Source organism: Ostrea edulis, chromosome 6 (assembly GCF_947568905.1).
Source record: "Ostrea edulis chromosome 6, xbOstEdul1.1, whole genome shotgun sequence".
NCBI lineage: Eukaryota > Metazoa > Mollusca > Bivalvia > Ostreida > Ostreidae > Ostrea > Ostrea edulis.
Genome location: NC_079169.1, coordinates 74,400,129 through 74,427,831, shown reverse-complemented (window position 1 = coordinate 74,427,831; position 27,703 = coordinate 74,400,129). Strand labels below are relative to the sequence as shown.

General features: G+C 36.3%; 1 protein-coding gene across 5 annotated transcripts; it reads left to right on the top strand.

Annotated features, from left to right (window-relative positions):
• The first annotated feature begins 6,028 nt into the window (after nucleotides 1-6,028).
• Nucleotides 6,029-19,407, top strand: LOC125647569 (EGF-like domain-containing protein 2). 5 transcript variants are annotated; one of them, XM_048874289.2, is made up of 12 exons: nucleotides 6,029-6,158; nucleotides 9,317-9,560; nucleotides 12,987-13,041; nucleotides 13,254-13,382; nucleotides 13,514-13,627; nucleotides 14,390-14,625; nucleotides 15,090-15,241; nucleotides 15,802-15,944; nucleotides 17,630-17,714; nucleotides 17,865-18,066; nucleotides 18,241-18,529; nucleotides 18,661-19,407. In XM_048874289.2, the coding sequence occupies exons 2-12, from the start codon at nucleotides 9,483-9,485 to the stop codon at nucleotides 18,870-18,872; spliced, it is 1,695 nt and encodes a 564-aa protein (XP_048730246.2). In that variant the 5' UTR covers nucleotides 6,029-6,158; nucleotides 9,317-9,482; the 3' UTR covers nucleotides 18,873-19,407. The 5 variants fall into 5 exon arrangements, with proteins under 5 accessions (XP_048730246.2, XP_048730250.2, XP_048730248.2 ...); XM_048874291.2 differs by lacking the exons at nucleotides 6,029-6,158; nucleotides 9,317-9,560 and adding exons at nucleotides 10,799-10,974; nucleotides 11,587-11,668; XM_048874293.2 differs by lacking the exons at nucleotides 6,029-6,158; nucleotides 9,317-9,560 and adding an exon at nucleotides 10,384-10,401.
• Nucleotides 19,408-27,703: the final 8,296 nt, after the last annotated feature.

Sequence of the window (27,703 nt, the reverse complement as noted above, 5' to 3'; positions counted from 1 at the left end):
AATTAAAGTTTTCTATATAATTTTTTTTTTTGTAATGTTCAAATCTTACTGCTTTTGGATTTCTACGTATATTTCCGTAAATATCAATCAATACAAATATTTTTTTTAAAAATTGAGTTTTCTTTAATTTTTTGTCTTGTACGTCCTTAATGCGGCAAATGTAGGAAAGTGAAAGCATTCGATTTTTTCCCCTGACAGTACAAATGCTGTAGTCATTTTTTAAAAAATCAGTACGATTTTGCGAATCAACAAACCTCGTCAATTAATTAGAATATTACAATTTATAATTAATGAGTCATGTAAAACGATCCCATCACCCCTGAACGTCAATTAGTGCGTCCTGAAGAAGGAAATTTCCTGGTTCAAAAAAATTATGATATAATCAGTTCGCTCGTATAATAAGGGATTTTATTAAACATACTATAATTCTTGAAATTATTATGTTTTTCTTAGTGGAATCTGAAAATGTTATCATAGTATGATACACCGATGAAAAAGAAGTGTCCGATTACTTCAATTGAATTGAATATATTTTATTGTATATAATACAAATGGATTTGAAACATACAGATCTTGCAACTTTAAAAACAATCCTCTCCATTATATAATGCAATTTATATTTCATAGGATTGTTAGCCAAAAAACACATTGTTCAAACATCATTAGTACAATATTTTAATAGTTCAAAAATACAATAAAACTGCACATGATCGAATGATCTGGATTTACAATGCCCTGCATAACATAAAGCATAGTGAACTACTGAAAGCGTTAGGATAATGCTAATTTTTCTATAGTTTTATTTTTTTTTTTTAAATAAACAGAGCGCTGCTAGTCTTTTTCACCTAACAGATGTTTCTCTACTTTTCAGTTCAAGAAGTCATGTTTTCATTTCTAAGAAATTACTTGTGCATAGTGTACAATGTATCAATCCCTTTAACAGTAATTTCAATTCTATAAAGAGTTATTAGGTTCTTTTAACGACAGCATTAAATTCCACTATGCATAAAATCACGAAGCAATCCAATGAACCGCATTAGACATCACTTCTGTGCTATTCAATCGAAGGAACGTGATCTAACAGACTTCAACATTTAGAATACATTTCTGTCACGAAATCACATTTCCATAGAGCATACTATGATTATACTACAACATCTGTTTCACACCTCATTTATTAGATAATGTAAGGAATCAGACCGGAGCAGGTCGATACTGAGAGTAAAGAAAAGAGAAAGGGGATTAATAAAACTAATTATGATGAATTGACATGATTTAAACGAATATTTCTAAGCAAATGGGGTGAAAAAAAGAAGTTTGATAAATCATGATATAGTTACCATTCAAACATATAGTCGTGAATGAGAGAAATTGATCAAATGACCAGACAGTAAGAAGGGAGATAATTAAATCCTCCTACATTATTGCAAGGGCGATGGCTCTGTTATGAATCATCGCAATCAGACTGCCCTGCACGACTTTACCGGAATAAAAACATGATTGATAGAACCTTAATTTCCCAATTATCAACTATATATGGTGATATATATATATCTTGTGTTTTTCTTTCTTTTTGTATGGATGACTGTCTTGATTACGATGATGACTGTATGAATGCTTGATAAATGTTATTCTATTGTAAATATCGAATTTTGAGTAATTTTTGCGTTGGTGAAATTTTGGAGATTTTTTTTAAGCAGCTTGAAATGTTAACGTTTTCACTTTTTGACGAAATCTAATTTTATGCAATTATGATTTGTAAGCATGGAAATTTTGGCGCTTTACATCATGGCAATTTTTGTCATTTGCCATAAAAAGCCAACATTTTCAACGTGAAAAGATTACCCGATAAACCGATAGTTGTATTTCCTATTCTGCAATTTTATTTTATTTTATTGAATATACAAAATAGAGAATAATACATGGCCAAATTTGTATCACACTCCATATCAACCCTCGACCAATATAAGCCCTTCGGCCTACGGCCCTCGGGCTGACATTGGAGTCTCGGGTTGATATCTAGAATTTTTTTTTCATATATTTGAAAATAGTGAATGTTTAGGGCTCATTAACGGATAAAATTATTGTTACATCTTGACCAACTCGATCAATTCCTCAATTTCTCCAATTCTTCTCGCAAACGATTCCAACGTCTATCTTTCTCCATTTGTTCACAAATTCATATGGTCTGCTTCCAAGTGGAAAAAGTCCGAGGTACTCCGAATGAAAACTAGAGGTGTTCCAGAACCGTACAATAAGGGGTGAAATAAACTCGATAACAACATAATTCAAATTCCCAAGTTAAGTGGCTCACTACACCAAGCAATAGTTTCTCAAATCAGTGCGAATGGATCTAATCATAAAAGATATGATGATATATAATAAGTATATATGTCAAAAGGCAGAACATATGCAAATTTGGATAAAAACCTGATTTTCAAAATTTATTTCAACACATAGGAACAAAACACTTAAATCGCCATCTTGAGACGTAGTGTCACAAAGAGTATAAGCTTTATTAGTGTAGTGAGCTACCTTAAGGAATTGGTAGAGAAGCCGGAAAGCTACATTTGATAGGAAGTCCCATATATATCGTAAAAATCAGTACACTGTACATACGGAACTTGATCTGTAAACATTACATACCAGATTTCAGCTTCCAAAATGAAAACATCGTGGGAAAAAGTGCGGAGAACAAAACTTGATGTTCATTCAACCACGGGACCAAGTTTTGTTAGAAAAGGTCGACAAAAGTGAAACTTGATCTGTACATTCGTCTACTCATTAGATACATGCAAAACATCAGATTCCTAAGTTAAAGCTTAGTGGGGAAAAGTCCGAAAAACTATATATTACACACAAAGTACCATTAACAATTTACATGTACATTGTATCACGTAAAAATCACTCATTTGTGATGAAACTAACTTATCTGTAAACAAACAGTAATATTGATTGATTGATTGTTTTATGTCCCGTCGAGAATTTTTCACTCATATTGAGACGTCACTAGCTGTAGGTGAAGTACCACAAATTTAGACCTATGCTTAGCGTTCACGGCCGTAGCATTGAGGGTTCTTTAACGTGCCATTAACGCCTGCCGCGATACGGAACCTCCGTTGTTAAGGTCATATCCGAAAGACCTGTGATTGACACGACTTTCTTTATATTTAACCTATAATGTATGTAAACAAATGAAAATCGTGGCATCGAGTCTTGTTTACATAACAAAGAATTTTAAGCTCTGTATCTCTCTTGTAACTCGACAACTGACATTCAAATTTTTTGCTGACCATTAGAAATACCTTAGTTAAGCATTGTAAACATTAAAAATGGAAAAATAAAATAAGATTTTCTAAGGTCCCGTGTCACAGCAGGCGTTGGCACGTTAAAGAATCCTTAAAGGACACATCTCGTGTTTTCAAAGTATACAGAATTATATGCATTTTGTCTTCCTTGTGCTTATAGAAATTAATTGTAATAGTTCGTTCGCTGAAGTATTGCGATAATTAGCCACAATACGGACTTAAATCTAAGCCCCGATTTCAAAAAGCCTAGTTAATTAGATAGGTAGTCACGTGGTACAGTGACGTCATATGCGACCTTCGTCCATCAACTTGTTGTAAAAGAAGTGTTAGATATTTCTAAAAACTCGGGTTTTAGGGGCCTAATTTATTTACCATGGATAACATTTATTTCGATGTTGACAAATTTCTCGAGTCTTATATCTTTTAGCCACCAGTGCATACAAATAACGACCCAAATGTAGCGAGAAAAGCGAGTATGAAATCTGCATAAATTTGCGAGTAAATAATGTTTACATCGGATCACTGTCTAAACACAATTTGGTAATGCCATGTCTGTAAACAACTGTAATTAGCGGTGTTGCTTTTCTAAAATAAACATTGCAACTATTATTAAATTTATTTTTGGAGAAGTTAGATAGGCCTAAATTATGATACGATTATGTATCATTGACAACTAGGCCTACTGTCACGGGAGCATTTCGAAAAAGAAAAAAAAAATAATAATGATCAAACTTATTGTGAAAATCACAGTACTTTTAAATTATTTTATTAAAGCAATTTTATTAGGCCTAATCATTATTTTTTGTTATCAACACGTTGTTACTTAGGAAGTGGGAGCGCGGCGTACTGTTGTTGTAAACACATACGCGTTCCTTAAAAAAAATGTAAGCATTATAATTCAATTCAAAGTCGGGAAATATTATATTTTATTATTTATAATTGAAAGTTCAATTATCTTTTATCTTTAAATTTCTTTTTTAAAACTACCAGTTGGTAGACACTGCTAGCAAAGTTCTGCCTATATGTTGTTACAAGGTGAAGGTCAGTTGGTGCGAGTGTGTATTGAATTCGAGAGCAGAACGGAAAGCATATGCCGTAGGCCTATATGTAACAGTGCGTAGGTTCGATAGAACCATTTTCTCGCAGTTTATCTACGTATTTGTCCAAGTGCTTGTTTGAAAAAGTACAGGGACAAATTCTACTGGGGGTTTTTATGGCAAAGTCGTTGTGCCGACAAAAAATATTCACGTCTGGTCCCTCATGCTTTCCTTCGAAAATTGAAAAAAACACAGTCCAAATCTTCTCTACTGACAGCAAGTACACCCTTAAACGGCACAAAACACCCTAATGCAGTGTTATTTACAAACTGTTAATGTGATAATTGTTTGTTTGTCAATTAAATCTAATCTGTTTATGAAATGACTATCAACTGTTTTCAAATCTTCTCGCTCGAGGTCGCATATGACGTCACAGATAATGGCGCGTAAAATATCGAAGAAAATATGCATATCGCAAGATTTGAATTTCATCGCTTTCAAACTCGAAAACTACGCAAACTGTTTCATTTAAAACACATGTAAAGTAGTTTTAGGCATGAAATGAATTAATTTTGCTGAAAAAATTAAAAAGTTTAAAAACATGCGATGTGCCCTTTAATGCTACGGTCCCGTGTCACAGCAGGCGTTGGCACGTTAAAGAATCCTTAATGCTACGGTCCCGTGTCACAGCAGGCGTTGGCACGTTAAAGAATCCTTAATGCTACGGTCCCGTGTCACAGCAGGCGTTGGCACGTTAAAGAATCCTTAATGCTACGGTCCCGTGTCACAGCAGGCGTTGGCACGTTAAAGAATCCTTAATGCTACGGGCCTGTGTCACAGCAGGCGTTGGCACGTTAAAGAATCCTTAATGCTACGGGCCTGTGCGATAAACATGAGACTGTGACGCCTCAATCTGAGTCAAAAATTCTCGACGGGACGTAAACCAAACAACCAACCTGATGTAGAAGAGGCACAGTCATTCATCTTTCTAATTAAGCACTAGTTGTACTCTGCACATCTTTACAAAACACTCACTTCTGAAAGAAAATTTTCAACTGGTTGTTACAAGATCACTTGATTAAACGTTCGATCGGCATTTAGAAGTGAGAATCGCGGGTCTTTCGGATATGACCTAAAAAAAAAACGGAGGTCCCGTGCCGCGGCATGCGTTGGCACGATAAGAACCCTCACTTCTATGGCCTGAGTGCTTTTAAGCATAGGTCTAAATTTGTGGTACTTCACCTACAGCTGGTGACGTCTCAATATGAGTGAAACATTTTCCAAGGGACATCAAACCATCAATAAACACTAATGATATCCATGATTTTTTTTACTGTTCATAACATTCCGGAAGTTCTTCTCAGGACTTCAGTATCAAACATCACCTATCAGATGTCGTTCCGTATCACCGTCTTTGCCCATGTTTACGTATTTTTTTTTGGGGGGGGGATATGTGATGGTAACTTCGCCACTCTTCTTTTATCATCACCTTAATTCTTAGTTAAAACTTTAAAGCATTTGTGCACATTACATTTATCTATTGATCATATCTCATCATTTCAATATGGAGGGCATATAATCAATACCTTATTCATCGTAGTGCCTTAAAGCAGTGCTTCCGCAAATATCAACACATGCAGAAATACCAGCTAATGTTAAACGCATTTTCTAGCGCAGCTTAATTCTATTTTCAACATGAACATTGAATTCACGCGCACCAAATTACCGGTCTGTGTTCATTTTGGATAGAACTGGAACGGAAGTCGCATTATTACTGCAGTACTCGTTTTACTGTCTGTCTTTTGAAATACAGGTATAGAAAATTATCAAATTAATTTCTACTCTAGCTAAGTCACATTTACTCCATGATGTTTTTTATTCTATGTTCTATTCTAGCTAAGTCACATTTACTCCGGGATGTTTTCTATTCTATGTTCTATTCTAGCTAAGTCACATTAACTCCGGGATGTTTTCAATTCTATGTTCTATTCTAGCTAAGTCACATTTACTCCATGATGTTTTCTGTTCTATGTTCTATTCTAGCTAAGTCATATTTACTCCGGGATGTTTTCTGTTCCATGTTCTATTCTAGCTAAGTCACATTAACTCCGGGATGTTTTCTGTTCTATGTTCTATTCTAGCTAAGTCATATTAACTCCGGGATGTTTTCTATCCTATGTTCTATTCTAGCTAAGTCACATTTATTCCGGGATGTTTTCTGTTCTATGTTCTATTCTAGCTAAGTCACATTTACTCCGGGATGTTTTCTGTTCTATGTTCTATTCTAGCTAAATCACATTTACTCCATGATGTTTTCTGTTCTATGTTCTATTCTAGCTAAGTCACATTTACTCCGGGATGTTTTCTGTTCTATGTTCTATTCTAGCTAAGTCACATTTACTCCATGATGTTTTTATTCTATGTTCTATTCTAGCTAAGTCACATTTACTCCGGGATGTTTTCTGTTCTATGTTCTATTCTAGCTAAGTCACATTTACTCCGGGATGTTTTCTGTTCTATGTTCTATTCTAGCTAAGTCACATTTACTCCGGGATGTTTTCTGTTCTATGTTCTATTCTAGCTAAGTCATATTTACTCCGGGATGTTTTCTGTTCTATGTTCTATTCTAGATAGGTAACATTCACCTCATGATGTATTTTATTTTCATGTTACTATTCCATGTTCCCAAATTCTTTTACAGAAGGCAACTACAAACCATGTACTTCTACCGTGACCTATTTAAGACAGGTGCAAATTGTCGTCTCGACAGTCGGCAAAATAAATGCCTGCTATTGAAAATGTTAAAAATCAATGATTATAAGTTCTGTTGAATGACTAGTACCCAATTAATATGCTGACCATCTTTATAAAGATAAGGAACCAATATTTTCCAAATTACTCGGCAAATCACATCACTACATTGCTAGAGTTACCCTATTTGACTTCTTGATGCCTGGTGCCAAATGGACTCTTAACACAAAGACAAATTCATAACACATAATATCCTTCCATTCCTGATTATGTTTATAAACTGTACGTACCGTTCAATGGGAGCACCTTTGGTTCATTCAGATAATATATGGAGGCAAGCCACTGACAAACAAGTTGATGGTACAGGGGTTTCAACAGTCTCGATTGAAGTCAGCATTTCGCAAATTCTATGGTCGTTATATTAACGATCTAGTTCGTCAATACAACCTATCATTGGGTCAAATGCTGTCTGACGTGTTTCATACCGATTGTTAGGCCGTTCTTGGCACACTGATTTTGACTGCGGATAACTCCGTTTACCTGATCAGGATATGGGGCTCACAGCGGGTGTGACCGTTCGACAGGGGATGCGTAGTCCTCCTAGGCACTTGATCCCACCACCTCTGGTGTATCCAGGGGTCCGTATTTGCCCAACTATCTATTTTGTATTGTTTATAGGAGTTATGAGATTGATCACTGTTCCTTATCTTCACCTTACATGGTTCCCTGGAGAAAACCATAGATAATCTGTACAGATTGATTGATTGTATTTTATTTATTGTTCCTCTCGATAAATTTTCACTCATGGAGACGTCACCAATACCGGTGAAGGGCTTCAAATTTAGGCCTATGCTCGGTGCTTATGGCCATTGAGCAGTGAGGGTTCTTTAGCGTGCCACACCTACTATGACACAGGACATCCGTTTTTAAGGTCATCTCCGAGGACCTGTGACATTCACACCTGATGCCGAGCGTTTGGCAATGGAACTGTTACTACCTGTTTTAATTACTTAGGTCTGTCGCGGCCAGGATTCGAACCCCGACCTTCCGCATGCGGGACGAATGCTCTTCCCCTAAACCACCGCGACGGTATATTCTATACAGGATCGCTGCAATTCATAACATGAAGAATTTAAAAAAGAAAGAAAAGATCATTGACATCAGTATAGATTTTAATCTACTATTAAAACATTACATCTAGGGTTCGACGAGACTAAAAGCATGTTTTTCATTCCACGAGGAGCAGGTTTTGGTAAATATTTACATTTTCATGGCCTTAATAAATTGTAATGATAGCCATTTCCTCATGAATGCGATGTAGCTGTGAACAATACGCTTATGAATGAAAGGTGAAGATAACGAACAGTGATCAATCTCAAAACTCCTATAAAGGTGAAGATAACGAACAGTGATCAATCTCATAACACCTATAAAGGTGAAGATAACGAACAGTGATCAATCTCATAACTCCTATAAAGGTGAAGATAACGAACAGTGATCGTTCTCAAAACTCCTATAAAGGTGAAGATAACGAACAGTGATCAATCTCAAAACTCCTATAAAGATGAAGATAACGAACAGTGATCAATCTCAAAACTCCTATAAAGGTGAAGATAATGAACAGTGATCAATCTCAAAACTCCTATAAAGGTGAAGATAATGAACAGTGATCAATCTCATAACACCTATAAAGGTGAAGATAACGAACAGTGATCAATCTCAAAACTCCTATAGAGGTGAAGATAACGAACAGTGATCAATCTCAAAACTCCTATAAAGGTGAAGATAACGAACAGTGATCAATCTCAAAACTCCTATAAACAATACAAAATAGAGAGTTGGGCAAACACGGACTCCTGGATACACCAGAATGTTGATAGAATATGATATTCTATATTTTAAAGGCTCGGAATTCCCAGAGAACTGAAAGCAAACTGTAGAGATATAAGAAATGCATGAGGATATGAACTGCAGGTCTTCTCACCATCATACCTATCATGAAATGTTAATGCGCTTCATGAAGTATGTCGGCGTGAAGCGGCGCAGTTCATACCCTCATGTATTTTCAAGCCTGGAATTTATTTCTTAAATAGATCCAAAATACATCCATGAAAATACATACAAGATGAAAATAAATTTAAATCAGCACAAAAAAATTAAATATACATATTTCAGAAGTACACAGTCCAGATACATTTACTTTGTTTTTCGGAACTACAGGAAGAAAGTAAACAAAGGAGTTATCATATTCCAAACCTGGTCCGGCCATGTTGAGTTCGTTTGGTGTTTTAAGATTTGTCATTCTCGGCAGAATATCCCAGAGTACACCTTATGTTGATTTCACGACGGTCGGTGTAAGCAGGATCTAGGGGATCGTCGCAGTTTTATGAGGGTGGTGTCTCCGTCATTGGGAGCTGAAACCTTTAAGGCAACCGCGCATCACACGTGCAACACAAGCGTATGTGTAAGTAAAGATCATAATCTTAATAACAACATGCAATGTTAAATTACATAAGTATTCATAGCGTAGAGGAACAATGAAATAACGTACTTCAAAATAAAGTCATTCGACTTTCTGTGTGTAAGGAGAGGGGGACCACAAGGAATCCTGATTTATATTGTTTAAGTTGCATAAACTCCGTGAATTTTTTCTACTCCATGTCGTCATGCTTCGATACAGAATATAGACTATAAAACTCTTCCTTTTAGTTTTCGCAGAAGTCAGTAAAAAACCAATGTCTCCTATCAAATTATTTAATTCTTTATGTTTTTTTGAACTACGATGTCTGCTGCATAATTTTAGAAAAGTTCATCTCCTAAACCATCATATAAAAAGTAAATCACGTCAAATGACACGATATGTCCAAAGAAGTATCATGATGGCATTTGCGCGATCTCCATACAACATCACCAAGTCTGATGCCAAGTTTACTTTTTACAATGCAAAAAAAAGAAGAAACAGCGCGCACGCGCCTTTCTTATAAATTACTTCGATCAAGAAAATTATTTTCTAACTTGTGAAAAGTCAAACTGCACTTGAATTTGAAAAAAAAAATATACATGAGATTAATGAATTAAAAACAATTCATCAAGAAATGTGTGGTTTAAACTACCGATCTATATGCAGATTTGTTATGATGAAATTGTGTTAATAATTTCATCTCCGTAATAAGGGGCGCAGGTCTGAGTTGTGACTGCATCGCTTTCAGGAAGTGGATAATGGGTTGTTGTTTTTTTCTCTCTGATCAACAACACATCGGTCGTTCCTTTTGTATTACGTTGGTTGATTGCATTCATAATGTCAGGTAAGACATACAGTACGTCTTCAAAAAATTGTATTCAAAGGGGCCCTTACAGGGAGAGTGATGAAAAGATAAAGCTATATTCAACATATAACCGAATAATCTTGTAAATATTGAACCATAGAAGTAAAGTGTACATGTAGTTCATGTATAAATTCAAAAGCACCATGATATGCTAGTTTCGCTGCACGCTACCACTAAACTGTGTATCGATATATGACTGTCTATTATTTCTTCAAACCGAAACTGGTCCCTGCTTCCAATAGCCTCTACATTTTTAATAACGAACAAACTCCTACAAAAATATTTGTGTCATTCATAAGTTTCCATTAATATTGGAATGGCTTGTAAAAAAAAAAAAAAAAAAAAAAAGTACTGGTGTGACGCGCAATCGATCACGCGTGTACTCATTTGAATTTCAAAGTTAAAGACTTTTGTGGACGATTCATCATACAAGGGCGAGAGTGTGGACATACGTTGTATAAAGATTAGGACAGACAGCATTCGTTTAGAAATTCACACGAGCGTGTCTTAGCAACACTAACAGAACTTGAACCTTTCGGACTAAATATAACAGTAAGTGTTGCATGTAATATAACGTAAAAGGAGATCATGTAGAGTTAATACATACTGATACTTCGTAGACCTTTTTTTTTTTTGGTTAAAAATATTTACATGTATGATATTTATCTACTGTCATTTCTTCTAACTGTAAAAGTTTGAAAACATGATGTAGGGAATATTTTAATAGAAAATTATGTATTCGTTATTTTAACTAAACACACGTTTCTTTTTTCTTCTTCTTCTTCTTTTTTTTTTTTTTTTTTTTTTTTTTTTTTTTTTTTTTTTTGTATTTGTTGGGGTTTTTTTCCACGTATAATTTGACTCATTAGATCTCTATTCTTTATGTAATTTCCACTTCTCCGAATGGAAGGTTTGACTGCTGTCTGATATCAACCACAACTCTCATAATTAATTAAATATTTAACTTTCTTCCGTAAAAATGAGGATCCTGATAAATTTGATAAAACCTGTGTGATTCTCTAGTACAATTAATGCATGAAGACTTGTATACTTAGAGAGAATAGAGAACGCCTCTATACAGGTGACATTTAACATATGTTAATTATATCGAAATCTTAAAATATCGCTAATAGTGATATTCATGGGATTTTATTATTTGGAAAGGTAAACCTGCGAATTCAACAAGAATGCCGCCAACATGCCCCAACTCTGAGTTCAATCACGAATTCAAGATCCCACGAACATGGTACTGCTTGAAATCGTTATACAAATACTTTTACATGGAATATTCTTGATTTTTTACTTTCTTTTGGTAATATATCCCATGCAATGATATTTCAACGGCACGATACAAAGTTATTACACATCGTAAGATGTAGTCTATGTGGAACACGATCAGAAAATCAAAAAGAATTCTACTCTCTGCATTGAAATTTTATAATTTGGCGACATATCCAGTAAAGAAAACGGCATTGTCTATAGACAGCATACAATATTTATGTTTTTGTACTTTAGACATGATATAGAAATTTTCTCTAATGCTTGAGTTTAGATTATATGTCTAGCATGGAATGAAAATCACTGATATTTCGTTTCAGCAGATAAATTGTTAAATCATATAATGTCACATTATTTTATCATTAATAAAAGAAAAAAATCGATTGAAAGCAGGCCATGTAAACCATATTTTTCGATAGTAAAATAGTTCCGCATTTGAAATTTCTCGCATACCCATTTGCCTCCGTCTATTGTAAAACTTCAATCAGAAATTAAAGTAGGACATTTTAAATTTCATTTACTATAAAATTCATCTGTATGCTAATGAATGTGGGAGTGATGACATTCATTATTTTCTAACTCCATGTTGGTTGAAGACAGGCATTCAGACATGGGCGTTGGTTACCTTTAATTCATTGGTCCTAGTCTCATTGTGAAATACCGACATATCTTAATTTCAATTCTAAAGAACATTTACTATCAATCAAACTTATTCGCAGATTACTAATGTACATATTTAATGGAGAACAATGAAATAGTTCAATTTTAATACATTTATTTATTTTAATATGACACACAGTATGGTTTCTACTAAAAAAGAAATTTAAACTATTTTACAGGAAAGAAAATCAATTATGCTTTTTTTGGGTATTCTATGTATCTATTCAGTGACGTACTTAAAATAGCGAATAAACATTGAATGATTGGTTGACTATTTTTAATTTGGAGTAAGAGGATGCATCATTAGTGATATATGTATAAACCACAAAATTTCGATGGACCAAATCACAACCTTAAGCTTGCACCATTAGCAACTACTTTTGTGTGGCTAATTATAGCAACAAGGTATGAACAAATGACATTGAAGAGGAAATCTAATATACAAGCAAATGCCCACTCTCTAAAGAAACGCCTAGTAAAGGAATCTAAATGATTAATAATTCATAATAAACTCATTATTTTTTACTTTCAAAACAGTAACACATAAACTGAATTCAAAACAAGTAAGCAAGAATTATTTTAGTTTTTATATAGATGTTGTAACTTTATCTAATTTCTCTTTGTAGATAATGCATTTTAAAGAAATTCTTTTTCTCGGAATTATCCTTTGTTTAAACAGCGGTAAGTGGTGGCAAAGGTGATACTACAAAATATGTGACGATATATATAATTTAACGATTTCACAAATCTATGTCTAAAACATTTTTCTTAGATTATTTTAAACTGAACAAAGTAAAGCTCTCTATCAGCTTTAAACTTTGCAAAAGTCTTTATGTATCAGTTTGTATATGAACTTTTGGTCATACGTAAATCTATCTCTACTCTTCTGACAGTATTTGCAAAGTGGCACTGTCGAAATAGACTAGCAGGCGGTTGCCTAAATGGAGGAACCTGTGATAGTGACTCTGGAACTTGCAGCTGTGTGGAAGGGTTTGAAGGGTTCAATTGTGGACTAGCTACAGGTGAGAGGATTGATTTCTGTTTTAAATCTATCGTATTTCATATTCATTTTAGAAGACATTGTCTCTCTGTCGCAGCACAAATGTTAGTGTTGGTGGTTGGACAATAAAACGCTTATTTTCTTTGTCTTTAGATACTAAATGTGCTGATGATGCCGCAAACTGTAGGAATGGCGGCATGTGTTATGACACAGACAAATGTTTCTGTACCGAGGACTACATAGGAGACAATTGTGAAACAGCCGTCGGTAAGTATCCGGCACAGCAAAATTGCATTGTCTATGAACTGTACACTCCATTTTTTTTTTTTTTAAACTAACAGAAAATTCTTTATATAATGATGAAAGATATTTTGGTAAAGTACATGTGGAAACAATACCTTTCCAGCTAGAATACGAAGTCTATCAAAATGAAAATATATGAATGTGCATAATATTTTAAGTAATCAGTAAATACTATTTTCCTAATAATGCGTATATTCTGTTACAAAGAACAAATAGCAATAATTGTAAAAAAAAAAAAAAAAAAGAGCTGTCCTCCATATTGCTTAGAATTCCAAATCAATAGATTTGAGCGAACTTACTTTGAAATAAATGTTATCTATATGATAAATAAAATCAATAGATATTTTACACGTTCTAGCCATAGTATTCTAATTCAAACGACATAATCATGAATAATTTCCCATAATTCTATCCAGGATTTTTTTAATGGTGTTAATACAAGTAGATGGAGATAATGTATAACTTAAATATTTTGTGGGGTTAATTTTCGTGGTCTGAGAATGTAATGGGGGCTCGATTCCCTAGTGAAGAGATGGTTAATTATCCTAGGAATAAGAATTCGTGAGCATGTTCATTCATACCATGAAAACAACAAAAACAACCACCTTTACAACAATTAGTGACCTCAAATCTGATATTTTCACTTGAAAGTCAAATTTAGGGGTATTTACATTGTATATACATTATAACGTACATTACGAAGGTTACATACAAATTGTTTTGTAGCCTCCATGGAGTGTCGAGGAGAGGGAACAGATATCACTGTGATGGTCCCCGGGGGATTCAATGGAGAAATTTACTCCACCCAGCAGGTAGACTCGACTGATGATATTGTCCCTGATGAGTGTAAATTTACCGGGGAGGAAGCTAGACCGGACAATTACGTGCCCTATAAATTCACCATTCCTTTTGATGGAAGCAGTCCTTGCGTAAATGCAACCTTGAATCGGACGGCAAATGAGGTTTGTTGAGTTATACTGTTGTTTTGCATACAACATATATATAAACATCGTATTAAAGATTCACGAGAGTCCATGTTAATAAAATATTATGTGTTTTTAAGTAAGGCTACATGTACATAAAATAGGCTTCGTTAACTTTATGCATAAGATGTCAATTTCCAGTTCACACAAATGCCTGTTTGTGTCGCATGTTAAGCCAGAGACTTCATAGTTCTATTGTTGTTATGTTTTTATTCAATAGAGTTAATTCCGATGCACATTCGCAATATATTGAATGCCAAATGGTAAAAATCATCAACTCTGAATTTTGTGAAAATTTACAGGGCCAAATAAGGCCCTATATGAACCTTGTCCACACACACACACACACACACACACACACACACACATATATATATATAAACCAAAAGCCTGGTGTTGGGTATACTTATAATGATATTTATCTGCCCTGCTCTCTCTTTCAGAATGGAGATTCCGTATACACGTCCATCATTGTGAAGACATTCAGCACCATGTTTATTACAGACTTCGATGAACAGCTGACATTTGTCTGTGTCCATTCCAGCAACAATTTCACATTAGGAACTCGACTTGATCAAGTCGATCTTGATAAAACGTAAGTACATACGTAAATTTAAGACGTACCGCAAATACCGGTAAAACTCCCAATCTGAAAAAAATACACACTTCGGTTTTGTTGTTGTTGAAAACTATCAAATTTGAAAAAAGGGAACTCTAAGGTTGGTCATACCAGTGTGACCATATTGTGATTGTTTTCTCCATATCTAATGGTCAATCTTCATCTGAGACTCGTTTCTAGTGGTGGAATACCGTAAATCTGGTTATTTTTGCTGTCGATTAATTTTTAGCGTTTTTGTGAGTCAGTTGGATTCGCAAAAATATTTTTCTCAAAAATAATGTTTCACGCGGTTTTTTATTTTTTTTTTATATGTTCTTACATATATTCGCAAAAATAAGAAACACAAAAATAAATATATAGGCTTTCTACTCAAATTCGCAAAAATGAATCGACGCAAAAATATCCAGATTTACGCTCCTAGATTCTAATATTTGTTATATTTGAAAACCGGAAACCCTCACATACATTGTACATCCTATCAACTTTATTACCAAGAATCATGAAGAGCACAGTTTTAATGAGGACTCTCTTTACAGCAAAGATTTGCAGAAGGATAAGAAGGACGAAGCTTACTCCCCTGTTAGAATGAATGTTCTGAACAAGGACGACACGAATCTCACAGGCACCATCAATGTCGGAGAAGTAATCAAACTTAGATTCTATCTGGATGACGAAACAGGTGAGAGAAATATCAAAGACTGCATACACTATTGCTTTTGTATGATAGATATAAGTTCTATAACCAGTGCGAGTTAGTATTAGGCTTTTTTTCTCAAACTCGAGTTCTGAACTTGTAAATTTTCAAAAGACACGAGGTTTGCCGAGTGTCTCTTGAAAAATTAAAACACATTAAGGAACAAAAGTTTGAGAAAACCAGTGACTTACGAGCGCTTGTTGAGGGACCTGTTTCTCCCATTATACACTGCTTTTGTAAACGTCTTTCCTTCGAGTTCAGCTGATGTCAACTCTTTTGAAATACATGTATATATTTGCTTGCAATAGGCACAAGAAATATACAAGAGAAAAATTAGAAGGTTGAAAACTTTAAAACAACCAATCAAAATCGTCCCAGGTGTTTCATAACATGTTAGAAAACTGCACCGGAGTGATGATACAAACTTGATAATGGGAGAATAGTAATTCTGCATGTGTTACATGAGCATGTTCATCTAAGGGACACCATGGTAAGAAAACATGTGAATAAAATCAATGGAAATTAAAAGAGACCATTCAGAAATTTGAATTGTTTTGTTTGTTCTACCTTAATAATTGAGGTCGGGTGTGGACTGAATAGTATAAATATCCAATGGGGTCTCCGAATTACTGTTAGATTACACCGCACTGGGTCGTGGGTGCACTAATGATGAATTCCTGTGTTAAGTGTTTTAAGCAAAGACCAATACTTGTTTTACTCAACTATAGGCCAGTACGCGGGATCTCGTTATCCTTTCATCCAAAGCATCAGTTTAAACCATACCATGTATATTTCCTATGTTGGTACGTACCAGTAGAATGCATTATACTAGTACTAATACTTATAAACTACTGTGCATCGAATTCGTATTTATAGGCGCGAAGGCTGTTATAAGCAGACGTTTAAATTCAATCACTAGCAGTTCATGTTCTCCATTGAGTCCGGTTTCAGTGAAGGCAAATCCGTCCCTATGTTGATTTCGAGCAAATTAAGGGCACACTAATTTTGACTACGAATAACTCCGTTTACCTGATCAAGATATAGGGCTCACGGTGGGTGTGGCCGGTCGACATGGTATGCTTACTCCTTCTAGGCACCTGATTCCACCTCTGGTGTGTCCAGGGGTCCGTGTTTGCCCAACTCTCTATTTTGTATTGCTTATAGGAGTTATGAGATTGATAACTGTTCGCCATCTTCACCTTTCATACAAGAAAGTGGGGCTTTTTTTGGATCAGTTTATTCTTTCGCTTTATATTTGATAAATAGTCATAGCTATACTTAGTTCTTCAATTACAATTCAAAATTTACAATAAATGGCAGCAACTATGGTAGGAATGAAAAAGTATATTTTAATCATGAATAATTATTTTTACCATTTCAAAATATCTACGCTTTCAAGAAATTAATACCCATCATTGCATCTAAATCTTTGCTTGTAGCATATCTCCTCAATGTATTCTTCACTGGCTTTATTGTTCTTTTCATTAATATAATCTCATAAACATGTTGAATAAGGATCATTATTGATCAAATTCATTTTTAAAGAAAAGATACACCTTTAACTTGAATACAAACTCTTTTCCCTCCCGTTTTAGCATTTTACTTTTTCAAAATTAGGTTTAATCTTTACAATATAACGGTCATTCTGAAAAGCTTGTTAACATTTTCAGTGTACAAGGCATTGAGAATGGAGGACTGTAGTGCAAACGACACCAGATCAGAAAATGGAAATAGCTTTAAATTCTTAGAAAAGGGGTAGGTATAAATGAAAAGAGATGGTAAAGATATTTTTTAATGCATCATAAGCTAAATGGAACATTGTACGTCAATAACTGTTTAAAGAACTATCCCATTTGCAATACCTTCTGCTAGACATTTCAAAACACATTTCCCCCTCTGTAACAGATGCCCTACTGATGCTGGAGCCGCCATAATGGTAGATACAACGGGACAAACTCTGAGTAGAATTCCTCATCCAATTACCGGAGATGAAGTTTCTTCTGCTCTGTTGCCAATTTATGCTTTCAAATTTAAAAGCACGGGAAACGTAGCCTTCAATTGTCAAGTAAAGATCTGCAACGCTGGCGAAGAGGACCAGTGTAATCCGGTGAGTATCTAGTCCTTTATTTGTCACGACGGTTGTCACGAATTTCGGAAGACAAAAAATAGTTCAGGACCTTATCTTAAACACCCGAGCGCATGATCTCTTCCGATTATGTGTATTTGACTATTTATCATAATTATGGTTATCATCATATTGACAATATCATAATTCCAACAGCAATGTGGAGTGTCTGAATCTGCGCCTGCTGACGCCACAGCTGATGGTGGTACTGCTGCCGAAGCTCCCGCAGACGCACCTGCAGATGCTCCAGCAGACGCACCTGCAGAGGCACCTACAGATGCTGCAGCAGAGGCACCTGTTCCTGATGCTCCGGCACGAAGAAGAAGACGAGCAGCTTCTGGAGAGAGGAAGGAAACATTTTCTGCTATTGTTTCTGTTGTGGATCCATTTGAATCGCAGTGGCGTAATTCCAACCAAGTTACAAGCACTCTTGCGCCAACAACAAGTACGTTAAATGACATTTGTTTTATAAATTTCATCCCAATTCTTTATATGCTTATATCTACGAGATTTTATATTCTTAAACATGTATAGAATTAGAAAGATAAGAGTCTAACCTTTACATTTCTTTGACAGAAGCACCAGAAGAAGAGAAGACCTGCTTCCGGTCTCAGGAAATCCTGGTTGTCATCATAGTCATGTCTGCGTTTGTGTTTGTTCTACTTGTGGCTTGTCTTGTCATGTCCTGTACGATTTTAAAATTAAGACATAAGTTTACTAACCTAGAAAATGAAAGCGAGTCACATATGCCCAGGTTCTTTCTCCCTCATGCTAAATTACAGGCTTGATTAAAGAGATTATCTAGTATAACATGATTTTAAAGTCTGTTGTGTTCTCATAGCGGTTTTTGACAGTTCACATTTACAATTTTTATCCATTTCTGTATACTGATTAACACCCTCATTTAAATGCAGCTAGTGTCATCTGGTGAAATTGATTGCACACGTACAGGACATTGCGTCAATACAATGAACTGCTTCTAGGTAGTTTGTGTTTTAGTGAAAAATAATTCGAATGTCAACAGTTACGATCCTTGTGTTACAATCGTTAATTGTGTTGTTTAAATTCGTTATCTATGATGAAATATTGCATTCATGTTAATTACCTTTTATTACGATGTATATATGTTTAGTGAAAATGGTTGTGTTTTTCAAAGGTTTTGTATGAATGTCTGTTGGTATGGAGTGCTGACTTTTATATATATTCTGTTGTTCATGTTGAATATCGATGTTACTATATATAGATCTAGGGACTACAAACTTACAATATGTATATAGTGTTTTCTACATGTATTTTAGCACAATAAATATTTTCAGTTGTTTAGACTGGGTTTTTTTTTTTTTTATTAAACAAGGCATTACCTTGCAAAGGTTGTTTTCTAATTATTACTATATGTTTACACATAAGACGGACATGGGCAATGATAAAAAGCTTTTGTCAAATTCGGCCAACCTCGGCTGATTCCGGAACCTTCATCAAACAGTTAGTATGAGGTACGAATATTCCGAGGTTGGCCGAGTGGCTCTTGTCAGACTTGCTCAAGTCTCTATGTTTGATAATCAGTGCTCTCTTTAATACTTTTGACAATGCCAAACATAGTTTGGTGACATAACATGTAAGTATGGTGGAGAGCAGATATTTAGATTTCTAAAACAAAGTAAAATTTGGATGATATGATAAGTAATATAAAAACAACATAGAAACTTGAACAAGTTTACTTGTCAGTGTACACTCGACAAATCAAACACAAGTTTACAAAACAATGACTAGAAATAAACCCTCCACCACCCTATTCTATTGATGAGGTGTAGTCTACAAAATTTTATGCATACATACCAAGGTTTTGTGACAACCTGTACTTGGTGCATGAATATAAATCACCATATCTGCTTGTTGTCACGAATAATTTATGAAGGTCAAGGTTTTTAGTGGAACAGTAAGTATGAATTCCCATATTATAGGCACATTCTTATTTTCAAGACAGCCCATGGCTCAAAAATATGTCCCGAACCACAGATAGCAATTTGGGGATTTCTTCACGAAGACGGGTGATCATCGAGTATACACCAACATGCGAGATGTAGGCTATGTTGTTACCGGAGTGTAGGCTACCGAAGTGACCGGGGTGTATGCTATGAAGTGACCGGGGTGTAGGCTATGTTGTGACCGGGGTGTATACTATGATGTGACCGGGTTGTTGGCTATGTTGTGACCGGGGTGTAGGCTATGTTGTGACCGGGGTGTATGCTATGATGTGACCGGGGTGTAGGCTATGTTGTTACCGGGGTGTAGACTATGTTGTTACCGGAGTGTAGGCTACCGAAGTGACCGGGGTGTAGGCTATGTTGTTACCGGGGTGTAGACTATGTTGTGACCGGGGTGTAGACTATGTTGTGACCGGGGTGTAGACTATGATGTGACCGGGTTGTTGGCTATGTTGTGACCGGGGTGTAGGCTATGTTGTGACCGGGGTGTATGCTATGATGTGACCGGGGTGTAGGCTATGTTGTTACCGGGGTGTAGACTATGTTGTTACCGGAGTGTAGGCTACCGAAGTGACCGGGGTGTAGGCTATGTTGTTACCGGGGTGTAGACTATGTTGTGACCGGGGTGTAGACTATGTTGTGACCGGGGTGTAGACTATATTGTGACCGGGGTGTAGGCTATGTTGTGACCGGGGTGTATGCTATGATGTGACCGGGTTGTTGGCTATGTTGTGACCGGGGTGTAGGCTATGATGTGACCGGGTTGTTGGCTATGTTGTGACCGGGATGTAGGCTATGTTGTGACGGGGTGTAGGCTATGTTGTGACCGGGATGTAGGCTATCGAAGCGGCAATATAGATGGTCGAGGTTCGTTTTTGCATGATATCTCAATTTTTGGATATATTTCGCAGGAGAGCATATGGTTACGGAAGAAAGCATTCATTCAGGAAGAAAAATAAAACCAATCGTATTCGAAGATATCGACAAAAAATTAATGTTGTGCACGGGGTGTATGCTATATATTGTACACGGGGTGTATGCTACCAGATTTCTTTTACGCATAAACTTGTGAGGAATGTCATTTGATACCGGTATTTAAGTATACTGATTGTATTAATACTTCTATTTGTTGTTTTATATGTACCGTAAGTAATGTCTGTATACTATTATGTACTGAACCAATCAGTGTCCAAAGGCTTTTGTTTCACGTTAGTAACTCAATCAGCACGCAACACCCTAGAGGTCATATTTGTCCTCATCATGGCTATGCATATCATGTTCTTTGTCTAACCGTATTAGGGTGAGGGCACTGAATGCAGTATCGGTGGAATTAGATTTAAAGACAATTATGGACAAAACGGCACATGTCGCCACACGTTGATACGTCTCAAACATGTCCCAAAAATAAGAAAAACTAATTTTTCTGTATTCATCTATATTTTTCTACCTAATACTACAGCTTACAGTGTAAAATTCGGATTCATTGGCTGTGTCAAATGATCTTGGAATGACATAATCTCTTTTCGCTGTCAGCTTTTGTGACAAGCAAAAGTTTCCCTCCAATAATCTTTACCGTTTGGTCGTAAGCAGCATTCGTGTCATATAATAAGCTTGTCACGTGTCTCTATTTTGAAGTTATATCATGACCCAGACGGAAATTCCATACCTAGCTAATAGTATCTTTCTCAGCTCAGAAAATTGCTTTGGAAAAAACAGAGACCTCGGTTAAAGAAACATACTTTAGGAATATATGGAAACAAATATATTCACTGTACACTTTGTAGTTTTATCAAACACCTCAACACAATTCCGACGATCGGGGCAAGTTTGACACTACCGCGTGTCTATGAACAAATTTCAGGGCACCGCTTTATTTTATCGTCACCTTTATATGACCAATAAGTACGTGTTATCTGTATTAGTTTATGCATATGCTGTCAGTAAATAAAACCAGCCTTATTAAAAGATATCGACAAAAATTTAATGTTGTGGATGGGGTGTATGCTACATGTTGTGCACTGGGTGTATGCTACCAGATTTCTTTCACAGATAATTAGTGCGGAATATTCAAGTTTTAAACATCCTGATTGTAGTAGTACTTCTATTTGTTGTTTTATATAAGAGTTCATGCATTAGTACTAGCATAGTTTATTGAATAAAACGAAAAAAACATCACATAAATGTACGAGTATACAATCCATTTACACGTGGTATATGTCCTGAATGTTGTGTGTTCGTGTTGAATTCTTATCCCTGTTGCTTTGCAAATGTTCTTCTAAATAAATTGTCTAAAATCGGGCTACGGATAACTCCGTTTACCTGATCAGGATATAGGGTTCAAGGCGGGTGTGACCGGTCGACAGGGGATGCTTACTCCTCCTAGGCACCTGACACCACCTCCGGTGTGTCCAGGGGTCCGTGTTTGTCCAACTATCTATTTTGTATTGGTTATAGGAGGTATGAGATTGATCACTGTTTGTTATCTTCACCTTTCATGTACTTGTGTTTGATTCCATTATACATTTACATTTACGACTATCAATGCTACATGTAGTACGTTGAAACCAACTGCAGTATTCAAATATTAAAGTGGTATGCTGTCACATCGTTGAATATTTTCTCAGATTAATAACTATTGTGGCTCACATTGATTTTGTAACATTCTTAAAATTCTCAGTTAGTTTCTAAAACGTAAATTTTCCATTCCTCCATGGAAATAACCAGAACAACATATGAAAGTGAAAAATAAAATCATATCAAATACCCGGTATCTCACTTCATCAGAAATACGGACAAAATGTAAAGCTTATCGCAATTCACCTTTGAATTAGAACGCTTTGGCCGATATAGTATTGCGTTGTGTGACGACACAATTGAATCTGTTTGCAATACAATTTCGAAATGCAACAGAAACTCTCATTGGTCCATATGTATAAGTCCGCCCAAATTCCCTTATACGGGAGTAGTCAGCATTTGAAAACATGACGGCCAGATGCTAGATGAAAAAAAAAAACTTCAAAGGAAGAAAGAGAAAAAGTTGTATTCTTGTGTTGTTGTCTCATAAATTTAATATCAACAAAATTCCTGACATATTTTCCTACTATATTTATGTCCAAACATACCTTCAAATATTTATTAAAGCCCCATACGACCCAAAAACTCGATCACAGCTTTTGATGATTTCGTTATTAGACGTAGCCATGTTAGGTAGCCAGTCAATTCGAATCCCGGTTCATTTCCATACTAACACAAGAGCGTCTAGATGTGTACTAATACCCCACAAATATTTTAGCTAAATGGTTTAAATAATATACCACCCCAGCCCTATTAAATGATAATTATTCAAATAGCTAAACTCACGGCAATTTGGCTTTCATTAGTCATGGGCGCGGCCGGTCTCCATCTAATGGGCTTACAAGTGTAGCATTTTCGTTCATCAAGAGCTTATTTTACCTTTACAAAACCTGGTACAAAAAATGGTTTAATTTCTATTAATTATTCGTGTTGATAATAAATGAAGAGCGAATACATAACTTACAACCGATTTTATGAATAGATACCAATAGCAAGAGTTCGAATTGACCGGCTACCTAACATGGCTACTTCAACAAACGAAATCATTTGAAGCTGCAAGTTTTCGGGTCGTGTGGGGCTTTAATGAATATTTGAAGGTATGTTTGGACACAAGTATATAGTAGGAAAATATGTTAAGATTTTTTTATATTGGGTTTATGAGACAGCAACATAAGAATATACCAATATCAGGCCTCAACCGTCCGCAGCTTTTTGTGACCCGTAAATCAAAGGTTTTTATAAGATGTGGATCTTTTCAGAGAGCTATGTACAGTTCTCCAGCTACACTGAATCCGCTCGAGAAAGTGGGCGGGCTGTAATCGGCCAATTAAAGCTCTTGTTGTATTACATCAAACATGTCATTCAAATTGTTCAATCGTCTCATTCAATTGTGTCGTCACACAATGCAATACTATATCGGGTAAAGCGTTCTAATTCAAAGGTGAATTGCGATAAACATGTGAATTTATCACATGTCATTATTCATCCATTTTTTAAAAAAATGGTATTATTACCGTAATGGTCTACGATGCTTGACAGCATTTTGATAATATCAAGGGTACATATTACCCCCCCCCCCCCCCCCGCCCCCCATGCATCTTTCAAACCACTATTTCTTTCGATATGAGAAAGGAAAAATAAAGTAAGAGTGGTTAACAACAGAAACATGGAAGCTGATCACCGAAAGCAATCACTTGAAGGACCAGATCAACCATGCACAGAATGAAGAAAAGAAGCAAGAGATGAAAGCTCACTACTGGGAGGTGAACCGACAAGTGAAAAGAAGTGCGAGGAACGACAAGAGAAATTTCACTAAGGGTCTGACTGAAGATGCAGAAACTACATCATAACAAAAGAACATGAAGAGGCTGTACGAGATCACCAGAACACTCGGGTAAGACCAGCAACTCCAGCCGCCCTTTAAGGACAAGAATGGAAGGGTCATTTCAGGCGGAAAATAGACCAGCACCATCAGTCCCACCAGACATCCCACCACCAACCCAGCTCCTTGACATCAGCACCCACTCCCCAACCAAGACATAGATCACTAAAGCCATCAAATCGCTGAAGTCGGGTAAAGCAGTAGGTTTCAATGGAATTCCACCAGAAGCACTAAAGGCAGACATCCAGACTTTAACCGAGATGCTATACCCACTCCTACGCAAGATCTGAGAGCAAGAGAGAGTTTCGGTAGACTGGAAGAAAGACACCTTGTGAAGCTGCCAAAGAAAGGAAATATGTCATCCTGCAACAACTGGAGGGGAATTATGCTGCTATCTGTTCCAGCGAAAGTTTTGACAAGGATCATCCTCGAGAGGCTGACGACTGTCCTTGACCAAACACTTCTGGATGAACAAGCAGGCATGGACCACATTGCAACACTGCGGATCATAGTCGAGCAGTCATTAGAGTGGCAAAATCCCCTCTACACAGTCTTCGTCGACTTCCAAAAGGCCTTTGACAGCGTCGACAAAGATGTAATCTGGAGAATTGTGTATTATTCTTGGCACACTGATTTTGACCACGGATAACTCCGTTTACCTGATCAGGATATAGGGCTCACGGCGGGTGTGACCGGTCGACAGGGGATGTTTACTCCTCCTAGGCACCTGATCCCACCTCTGGTCTGTCCAGGGGTCCGTGTTTGCCCAGCTATCTATATTGTATTGCTTGTGGGAGTTATGAGGTTGATCACTGTTCGTTATCTTCGCCTTTCATTATGGCTTTCCACTTAAGTTCGTCACCATCATCCAACAACTGTATGGAGATGCCACCTGTCGAGTCATCCATGAACCTGTTTAGTGATGTTTGATGCAGGCTTTCATAGTGTGTGGCCAATCCATCTCCATTTCCGCTTCTTGATATCAGTTTCTCAGGGCTTGTTTTATCCTGTCCAACAGTTGTTCATTGGAGATGACTTCCGGCCACCAGATGTTGAGGATGTTTCTGAGATTTCTGTTCACAAATGTCTGTAGTCTGTTGGTGTCGGTCTTTGTAACTCGTCAAGTTTCTGATCCATATAATAGGACAGACTTCACATTTGTGTTGAATATCCTGATCTAGTTGTGGAGTGAGAAAGCGGTATCTGTCTCCATATTTATCGATTACGCTGGGGGTGAAGGCCGCCAGAATGATTTGGGCTGAGCTGAAGAGGGTCAGCCTGAACCGTGTGCGTTGGAGGAGTGTTACTGCAGCCATAAGTACCTCGAGGAATCAAAAGGCATAAGTTGCAAGTCAGACTAAAGTCTGATTGTCAAAATTTTTATTACTGTAAATCCCAAAATATACGCGAGGAATCCATTATCACGTAATTTCGCGAGAATCATCACTCGCGATTTTAAATTACTCGCTTTTATTTTCATATTGCGAAAATGCATGTGTAAAGACTATTCAACAACAGAGCACTCGCAAATTTATGTTCTCACGATTCGACGTATACGAGTCATTTCGTGATGTTAAGAACTCGCGTAAAATAAGGAATCTACATATCTCAAGATAAATTCATCTCAGCACAAAAGTTTGTTTAAAAAAAACTGCTGGTATATATATATATATATATATATATATATATATATATATATATATATAATTAAATGTAAACATACTGAAAATTTTATTTCTTTATGAAAATCATTTCAGAATTTCGAATTTTAAAAGTCTTTATTTTCAGTTTGCCTGAACTCAGACTTAAAAATCTTGTAGAATTTCTACTTTAAAGATTTTATATAACAAATAATTCAAACGTCACCAGACAGGTTCAGGGATGTCTTGACAGGTGGCATTTTCACAGGCTTTCGTAGTGTGTGGCCAATCCATCTCCATTTCCGCGTCTTGATCTCAGTTTCTCAGGGCTTGTTTCATCCTGTCCAACAATTGTTCATTGAAAATGACTTCCAGACAAAAAAAAAAAAAAAAAAAAAAAAAAAAAAAAAACAGCCATGGGGACAAAAGTCGCCCCTATTTACGCAACTTTAGTTTTGGGCTTTCTTGAGGAGAAACTATTTACAGAATGCATAACAGTTTATGGAGAAGAATTTGGCCTGTATATTGAGAATAACTGGAAACGCTATTTGGATGACTGGTTTATATTTTGAACCAAATTATTACAAGATCTACAGCATTTCCACAACATATGCTGAAGCACCTACACGATAACATACGATTTACAATGGAGATTAACGAAAATGAATCACCATTTTTAGACATCCTGATTGTAAAAGAACGGGTGAAAATCATAACAGATCTCTACTACAAGAATACAGATTCTTCTTCTTCTTCCTATATGATACTTTATCACTTTAAGTGTATTTTCGTACCGTGTGGTGCAAGGACGTCTTATGTGATTAATATAAATATTTACAAGTGCATTTAAAGGTTTAAAATCCAGGTTGTCTATGGTCGGATACTGATGGATTGGATATGGCACTTGAAGCTGTCTAAAGATGTTGCATTGACAGCCTCAGATGGTAAAGAGTTCCAAATCCTAATCCCGTCTGGGGGAAAACCCGATTTCTGGTAAACTGTAGTCCTGGCATGCACAAGGAAGGAGATGTCGTTCCCTCTTGGAGAAATGGTTGGTATCAGGAGTGTAGATAGAATGTCAATCAGCTGATACACAATCCGGTACATCATAATACTCCTGACCTGGGCTCTGTGCTCCTTTAGTAAGGGCCAGTTGAGTTGCTGGATCATATTGGAGACACTGCTGGTTGTCCTAAAATCATTCATTACCATTCTGGCAGCTCTCCTCTGTACTATCTCAATCTTGTTGATATTTTCTGCCGTATGCGGGTTCCAGATAACACCTGCATACTCCAGCAAGGAACGGACTAATGTCTTATAGCATAGGGCTTTGGTCTCACGTGGGCATTGATGGATGTTACGCCGCAGAAAAGCTGATGTTGAGTTTGCTTTCTTGGTGATCTGGTTGATGTGCTGAGTCCATTTCAAACTCTTGTGGATATTAACCCCAAGGTACTTGGCAGAATCAACCACTTCAAGGGTGTGTCCATGGATGTTATAGGGGTATTCTACATATTTCCTTTTGTTGGTGACATGCA